At 38.5% G+C, this 8,921-nt stretch overlaps 1 protein-coding gene across 1 annotated transcript in view; it reads right to left on the bottom strand.

Moving 5' to 3' along the window:
- The window catches only part of LOC131780075 (mitogen-activated protein kinase-binding protein 1-like), a 32,462-nt gene extending 27,294 nt beyond the window's left edge, over nucleotides 1–5,168 (bottom strand). Inside the window, exons 1-3 of the mRNA XM_066169325.1 lie at nucleotides 4,827–5,168; nucleotides 4,561–4,652; nucleotides 1,975–2,037 (exon numbers count right to left, since the gene is read on the bottom strand). Coding sequence (XP_066025422.1) covers nucleotides 1,975–2,037; nucleotides 4,561–4,652; nucleotides 4,827–4,925 — 254 coding nt within the window. The 5' untranslated portion in view covers nucleotides 4,926–5,168. The remainder of the gene's footprint in view (nucleotides 1–1,974; nucleotides 2,038–4,560; nucleotides 4,653–4,826) is intronic.
- Nucleotides 5,169–8,921: the final 3,753 nt, after the last annotated feature.

Raw genomic sequence — 8,921 nt, 5'->3', positions numbered from 1 at the left:
AAAACTCGCCCATGTCATTTGCAAGCAGAGAAACGTCAGTATGAGGAGGAAGAGCTCTATCCGGCTGCATATTCAGTAGACTCTTACTTGCCATAAACAGCCTCCGCTGGTCAGAACTGTTATCTTCAATGAATTGATTGTAGTAGACACGACGTGCCTCATTCATCAAGTTCACCACACGATTTCTTTCCTTTTTAAAAGCAGCACGATCTGCAGATAGGCCAGTAATTCTCCACTTCTTTTCAGCCTTTCGTCTCGACCGTTTAGCTTTTCTGATATCTTCATTAAACCACGGTGCTCGAGGCCGAACAACAATATCACGGGACAAGACAGGTGCATAGATATCTAGTATAGATCTTAGTGTCTCATTGTAACAATTGACTAGGGTATCCAAGTCGTCCGGTGGGTCAAGACAGAGCTGAGAAGAGCAAATCGTCTCGGAAAATTGATCACGGTCAATTGATTTAATTTTTCTGAACTGCAGATGTTTGATGGCCACCGGAGGTCTTTCAGGTTTTAGTTGACAGAAGACTGGGAAATGGTCAGAAAACAACTCACCAGTGTAGGGGCACCCAGCAATGATGTTATCAGATATACGAGTGATGATCAAATCCAGTGTGTGACCAAGTTCATGGGTAGGGTGTAGAACATGTTGTTTAAGACCCATCGACACCAGAAGGTCAGACATGTTTCTACAGTCAGTGTCATCAGGTAGATCCATATGAATGTTAAAATCGCCCAGTATTAACAAAGGCTCACTTGACATGACCAAAGACTCGAGATAATCTGAGAATTCAGTGATAAATGTTGAAGTAGACACAGGATGTTTAACAGAATATGGAGGCCTATAGACTAAAACAACCCGCAAACGAGTAGTAGCCACAGGATTGACCAACCATTCTGACACCTCGAATGACTCTTTTCCTGCAGCTGAAACCTTTTCAACGTTGATAGATTCTTTGAAAATCAATGCAGTCCCACCTCCTCTGCGATCACTGCGGGGATGATGAAGGAGTTTGTATCCCTGTGGTGTTATTTCACTAAGAATAGCAGTGTCATTGTCTGTAAGCCAGGTTTCAGAAACAGCAAATAGATCTGCCTTGCTATCGCATACCAAATCCACAAACGACGCTGACTTATTTCTCAAAGATCGAGCATTGAGAAGGCAAAGCAACAATCGTTGCGTATCGTTCTTGATATTTTCCAACACTTGTTGAGGCTTGGGCACAATAATGTGGACCAAATTACGCAGACACGGCGGTGCACGATTGCTAACAGCGCTAGCATAAGCAAGGTCGCCGTTTGTCGAGTGTCGATTTCCGATTACAGCTTGAATAGCAGAGGGGCCAGGATTTAAACTTACATCACCAGATTTGATCAGTCGAATCAGTTGAAAACTGGAAGTTGAATTGTGATGATAGTTCACTCTAGCGCCGAGGTAACTCATTCCACGAAGTCGACAACCAAGATGGCGGCCTAATCTCCGAGTGGAGTTTACTTGTTTGTTGCCCGTTATCACTTCCAACGAAGACATTGAGCTGCCAGAGCGAAGCGGTGCACAAGAGAAATAATATAGGCTATGTCCAGATAAATATTTCTCAGGGTGAAGACCAAATAAAAGCAATAAAAATGATAAAACTACGGAGCCAAGAAGGACACGTCTGAGTGCCATGCTGACCGCTGACCTCTGTCACCTTATAACTTTAACCATGCACCATGTTATATTACAAAACTTTCCAAGTTAATTGTCAAAGGTTTTAATCCATCAGTGACAGATGGGGAACAAAGTTGAGGATATGCCACCTTCTGTTTGCAATCAGCTTTTACTGAAACTTCTGCAACACATCTGTAAAATGGGGGCTACAGAATCAACCAATAAAATTTGTAAACTTACAGGAAACTATGAATTATATTCATGGTCAGCTGCTTTCTGATTTCCTCTATATACATCTAGAGTGAACAACTTTTGTTTACCTGGACGTATTTAGGACAAAACTCTGTTGGTTCTTCCTAGGGTTAAACAAGACCACCACACATCTAGTAAAGAAAATAACAGGAATTGTCAACTTTCAACTCTGTGAAAATGTACAGGAGGAAATAGCAGATACATTTGCATAACACAAAAGCTAAAAGAAATTTTCAAACTGGTACAGCAATCATACTATCTGATGAATTTTGAAGAATTCCATGTGATTTTACATGTTACCGTAGGTACTACAGGCAATTTTATGTATTACTGCCTGAGAAGGAGAAATTTGTATTATTTCTTGGGCAACAGTATCATAATATAATATCATGATGTACCCTGATGATGAACTAATGAAAAAATGTTTGGCTTTTATTGTTTAAATATATTGTTGCCTTGTAAATACCTCATTCTAAACCTAAGCGAACTTAATGGACATCAAATTTTCAATTGTTTTTGTCTGTTCACCACTCGGACAGCAAAATTATGCATCTGATGCTTTCCGTTTCTGTGTGTTGAATTGCAAGTAGCCACACCACTCAAACACGCATGGAGATTTAAATACATATGACTGTGTGCTAAATATTTGGTACATGTACAGTACACTCAAGAAAGAAGCAGAGAGAATGAAGAAGAGTTAATAAGACTGGTTTATAATGTAATGTCCACATTAAAGAAAGATGGGTATATCAACCAAGTGGCCAAGCTTTTTTCTCTCCTTTTAGAAGGACGACACTGTAAACAGATATTGTAACTAGTGCAATATGGTGCTGGGAAGCTTTTTCTCTCTTTGACTGTGAATTCATAATTTTAATGGCATCAGCAAAGATTGACTGTGTGCCAACTACACTGCATAAACTTTGTGCATGCTTCAGTTTCGAAACAACCTACGCCTATTAAGTATATTAAATGTGTCGGTCAAGCATATCAAATATACGGTGACCTGTGATATTTGATACAAATCAATTAGTTTTGCATAGTCCATGTTCAAACCACATATCTAACCTGGGCCTTCAAACTTCTTCTCTAGTTTCAAGAAAACTCTAAAGTTACCATGTTGATTTTTGGAAGCTTATCTTTTAATTTTCAAAAACAAGGTCATGCTGTCAAATACAAAACAAAACATGCTGCCATGAAGCAAATATTGAATAAACGAATTGTCAAATTTACAGGTAATTTCATACCAAACTCCATGGGACATTTCTCACTTTTAAGAATGGTCATTCCCTAAGGGAAATAAATAGATGTACCTAGATCATTCAATCATTTGATCGACTTAATTTTACTTTGTTCCTCTCATAATATATACCTCATTCTTCGTAAGCGAGTAATTATTCTAATTACCCCTTCCTTGAGCAAAACAAAATGCAAATATAGTATGACTTGACAACGAACTGAGTATCGTGATGTCTCAACAGCTGTGAAGTATGCAATAACAACTGCCCCTCTAGACGCAGCGATCGAAAAGATTAGAATTGACCTTGCGGTTCACGAGTGAAAAAAACTAGCCGAATCGAGACTGTTTCTGAAATCGCTCGAAAATATTACTTAGCTGTCCTCAAGTGCGAGCAAATACAATATCGAAATATAACAAATGAATAAAAGACAAAGAGCGAATAGCTAGGAAACCATAATAACTCTCTCCAGGAAACTAGCCGCGGCGATTAAATTTGATTCTTTCCTAAAGTGCTTAACAGGGAGTTTTAAAGCTTGAGTTCTCCGTTCCTCTTGCAATATTCGAAGACACAATTTAGAAGAACATACAATTTACACGCAAGAAATAACTTTTTTTGTACTCTTTCAATTCTAGTCAACCTGTATGCAATTTTTAACTGCCGTTATATTATCAACAGAACTACCAGCAATTTCAGTCAACACGTCCGATTAGGGCTAAAGTATAGCTTAAATATTTCATTTTGGATGCAATTATTTAGCTCAACGTCAACGCCAGTTTTCTAAAAAAAGACGTGTGAGATCAGAGAAAAAATTATAAATTATATATGCTTCCAGCGGAGCAAAGTTATTTCAGCATTTTTTTTTCGCATGAAAACAATACGGCGAACATCGGTGTCGCCTTTTCTTCACGTTTTTTATTTATCCGGAGGAAATTATTCAACAAGATCACTGAACTAGCAACAGCCCAGAACAAAATCCAAATAATTACTCGGAAGAAACAGCCAAGTCGTGATTAAAATTTAACAATAGGTTTTCGCAAGAATATTTTTGCTTGTGATAACCTCCTTATTATTATGAGTTGTAATATTTTGATAAGCGTCGTCCATTTGTCTTCGTGAAAACAAATTATGTAGCTGCAAATTAAAAAGGATTCTTAAGTAAGTTAGTTACATATCATGTATCTCAAGCAACAAGTCGTCACGTACAATCTTCCTTTCCTTCAGTGCAACCTCCTGTTATTTACACATTTTATCGGCGAAATATTTCTTTATCCGATACCTCAAAGAGGCGAAAATATTATCCAGAAAATAAACTTAACCACATTATATAACCCACGCCATTCCTTGAGGCAAAATTAATTTGTATGCTGGCAAAATTCACGACAAGAAATGTCTGGATTTATAAAAAGTTTGGCTCACCCGGCCGGATAAGCGACTACTCCAGACAACGGGTCACAGGCTAAAGCTGCGTTCCTGGAGACTGTCAAACCCAGAACCTTATCGAGAGTCGCCTAGAAGGAAAAAAATCAAATAAAATAAGCTTAGGATAATCCTGGAGAACTCGGACAGTATGCTTTAATTAATCCGTAAACTCGCCAAGAAGCATTCAAATTATATTTGGAAGTAAACTATAAGTGCCTACATTTCGTCGAAGGAACGGAACAAAAACACCGTAAAATACTCACCCGTTCGGTGATAGGACGTAAATCCCTCTGGCTGTTCGCTTTTCGCACTACAAGTCGCCTTGTTGGCGGTGGAATTCGACCAAGTCTATCTGGATTCATTTCATATCCTCAAATCGTCAATAGCGTGTGTACACTTGACGAGCGAGGCTTTGTTGTACGTATGACGGCTTGAGAACGTGATCAAGGCTTGTATCATGTCGGAGCACCGACATACAAGCCAGAAATTGATTTAATGTCACGAGTATAAACCCATTAAAATGGTCGCATTCCGTAACTCATAGATAATCCCCTCACAGCTTTTACCTCTCGTTCTAAAACAACTCGTTACGTATTTCCGATGAATGTCCGAATGATCAATCAATTCAAAATTTTCTTGAGCCCGCCACCGCAAAGTCCGCGTGAGTGCGCTAGGCCCAGCTTACCACGGCAGTTTTGACGCGCAGCGTAGGCACGCAAGACGTACAAAAAAAACAATTTTTGTGTTGCAGTTGTGGGAACTCAAGTTTACTCAGGTCATTACAAATTGGGAAAAAATTAAATGAAGTAATAAAAGAAGTAGAAATAGCTAGAAAATGCAGAATTGGAGCTCTGATACTTATAAGACGGGGGCACGTAATTCCATGCGTCTGTAAACTCTCATGAAGACTTACAATAATACATCAAGAACTACTGCTCCCCCAACCTACCCCCTGCCCGTAGCAAGTCGTTTACTTTCCTAGTACCTAGATCTCAAACGGTCGAAATCATTCAAACGAAGCTTTCTTTACTAAAAACGTGTCACCCAGGCCAAACAAAACAGAAAAATATTTTATTCCATATGCAAATGCAAAACGAAAGCAAAAGGTGTTGCAGAGGCAGAATTTGAAATAACGAGCGATCATTATGCAAATATTTTGCGTCTTTGAATAAAAACTACTTGAATTCCACCAATCTTTTTTACTTTCTTGCGCAGCTCAGCCGATCAGATCATTTTTCCTGAGACACTGAAAAAGTTCGGATTCACCAGAAATCCTTCGTATTACTGTTAAATTTGGTGGCTGTCTGTATCATTGCCCGTGAGGGAAAAGCTAAAATCATCGTGCAGTTCTTAGCAGCCAAGAAAGGCTTTGAGATTTTTTTAACAAGACTCTTATGGTAAAACTCTTGCGAACTGATCACACATCAATCCCGCAGGGTTTAGATCTTCTTTTAGAATTGGTCACACGAGAAGAAAGAGATTATGGCGTACAACAGTTCCGCAAAATACATGGACTTCCGGGTTACAACATGCTAAAAGGAAATATTATTAAAAAGTTGCAGCGTGATAAAATTTCACAGCAAAGGAAGAGCAAACAAGTGGGAGACAGATGAGCAGAAAGCCGCCATCCTTACTTCACACGATTCAATTTTTATTTGTAATTCTTATTCATTTTCTCAAACAACGTTTCCTAGATTTCAATATCATTACAAAGAGTACGTAACCTAAATCTAGTTTTAAACAAAATTAGATCTAGAAACAGAGTAGATAAAATATCCTATATCTTTTCTATCTCCAATTTCATTTCAAGAAAATCCCTGACAACGCTCGGGATGAATGAAAAGGTATTTGTTATTACACAGTTGTTACTTTTTTCCATTTGTTCAAGGTTATCAGAAATGGGATACAGCCGGTTTTTATTGAAAGAGGGCCATCATAGTTGTGCGTTATTAAGAAAGCAGACACTCCTCATTTGAAAAGATAGCGACCACGGCTAACGTTCCCGACCATTCGAGCAAGATCTTCGAGAAGTGGGTTCATTCCAATCTTGCATAGATGTGTTATCTATTTTCATCGTAGACCATTGGAAGTTGTGAAAAGCTAGATAAAAACTGTAACGTGGAAGGTGAGGCCGTTTTAATTGAATCCATGATGATAATATTCTGCATACTGCTGGGATAGGGATGTCGATATTTGATGCTTTTGCGCAAAAATGATGGTAAATTTACGCTTGGTGATTCAAGTAAAAGATGATGCTGCCTAGTGAACAACATACTTAGGTATACGTACTCGGAGAAAAAGAACTCCGAGTCGAAACTACGACCTCCCGAGTAGTACTTCAGATGATTTACCACTGAGCTATAGGAGACTTGTGGCAAGCCAGGTCATTTAACTAGATCCGTGGTGACAACTCCTGCATTCTTCTTCTTCGAAAGTCAGTCAGGTGTGTTACTAATAAGTTGTTATTACGTAAAACAAAAATTCATCCGCAAAATAATATGCACTTTAAACTGAGTTGAAGAACTGAACGGGAAAATGGTCGGTTCGAGCTCATGACGTTTTCTTCTTTTAGCTCACTGGGGGCGTTACAGCTTTGAATGGCCGTGGTTGCGTCAACAGGTATGGCCCTCATACAGGGATTTTTGCCTGATATATTACAACATAAGATACGTGCAGGGCAGTGCAGGTCATGTATAAATATATGTTATTTGCCGGCTGGGAGGTCCGTGTGGTGAAAAATTGTGACCGAGGTCACAGTTTTTCACGACACGAACCGACCCTTAACCGGTAAATATTATGTTTATTTGTTTTTAACTCAGCGAAATTCTTTCCGAAAGAACCCGAGTGATTTAGGGCTGTAGATACGACAAGATCTTCCATAAACAGAACAGTTTTTGAGAGAGTAAATGGTAGTTAAAATAGAGGTGATTCAAATTAAAGAGAGATGCCTCAGCGAAACATTTTCATTTGCGTATTGATAAAGTTGATTTAAAAGGCCTCCAAACAAACTTTGAAACATTATTTTTACAAGCATCTGTCACCATCTGACACCTGTCAATTAGAGAGCGCGTAAGGAAAAAAATGCGTATGTACACTTTTGAAAAACAACGAAACTAGTTCGGCAAAGACTGTCACGACAATGTTTTCAACCAAAGTGATTTGAGAGAGAGAAAAGAGAGGATTAATAAGTTATTAGTTATCGGCTTGAGGTAGTGACCAACGTCTTTACTTAAAAATACTGCCCAGCTGGAAAAACGAGATATATTTATGGAAAATGGCAACGAAAGTTGGGATGTACACGGCGACTCACGAAAGCGTTACCGCGGCCCATGTGCAGAGATAAGAAAATACTGACCGGGTAAAGAACCAATCAGATTGCAGGATTCGTTACCGTGCCCTATGAAAAAAAATAGTACATTTTATTTGTCTGAAATTATCTCGATTAAAACTGAGGCTAAGTGAAAGCTAGGAAGGACTTGTTTCCATTCTTATCAGGCAGCCGATATATTGATAGAAAACAACAACAATAACGATAACAACCAACTGCATGTATTCCCATGCGATTTTGTTCCCTGTTATTCCTTTACCTGGTTCCCTAAATCTGATTGTTACTTCTCCCCTCAAGCTGATATACATTTTCTTGAATATCAGTTATGAGACTTTGGTGTTATATGACAATAACAAATTTTATTGTTTTTTTTTTTTACTATGAACAAATTGCTCGAGAAAATTCAGATATTAAATGAATGAAAGTTCCATCGTTCAGTTTAACTGTAACCAAATACCTCACGTTTCAACTTTCTGGGTACTTTTTGTGAACGATTAAAATTAATTGCAGACGGTTTTTAGGCCGCTTGCCAAACTAGTTCTGTTGGTTTTCAAATGTTCCTACGATTTTTTTTTTCTTGCGCGCTCTCTAATTGACAGGGGTCATATTGTGACAGATACTTGTAAAAATAATGTTTCAAAGTTTGTTTGGAAGCCTTTTAAATCACCTTTATCGTTACGGAAATGAAAATGTTTCGCTGAGGCATCTCTCTTAAATTTGCATCACCTCTATTTTAACTACCATTTACTCACTCAAAAATTGTTCAGTTTATAGAAGATCTTGCCGCATTTACGGCCATAAGTCATTCGGGTTCTTTCGGAAAGAATTTCGTCAAGTTTAAAAACAATAAATATGTTATTTACCGGCTAAGGGTCGGTCCGTATGGTGAAAAACTGTGACCTCGGTCTTGAAAATGCTGCCCTCGGCCTACGGCCTCGGGCAGTATTTTCAAGACCTCGGTCACAGTTTTTCACCATACGGACCTCCCAGCCGGCAAATAACATATATATATCTGATAGAGCAGAGTATT

This window comes from Pocillopora verrucosa, chromosome 7 (genome assembly GCF_036669915.1).
Source record: "Pocillopora verrucosa isolate sample1 chromosome 7, ASM3666991v2, whole genome shotgun sequence".
NCBI classification, from domain to species: Eukaryota; Metazoa; Cnidaria; class Anthozoa; order Scleractinia; family Pocilloporidae; genus Pocillopora; species Pocillopora verrucosa.
The sequence above is the reverse complement of the archived record's forward strand: the minus strand, read 5'-3'. Positions and strand labels throughout refer to the sequence as shown.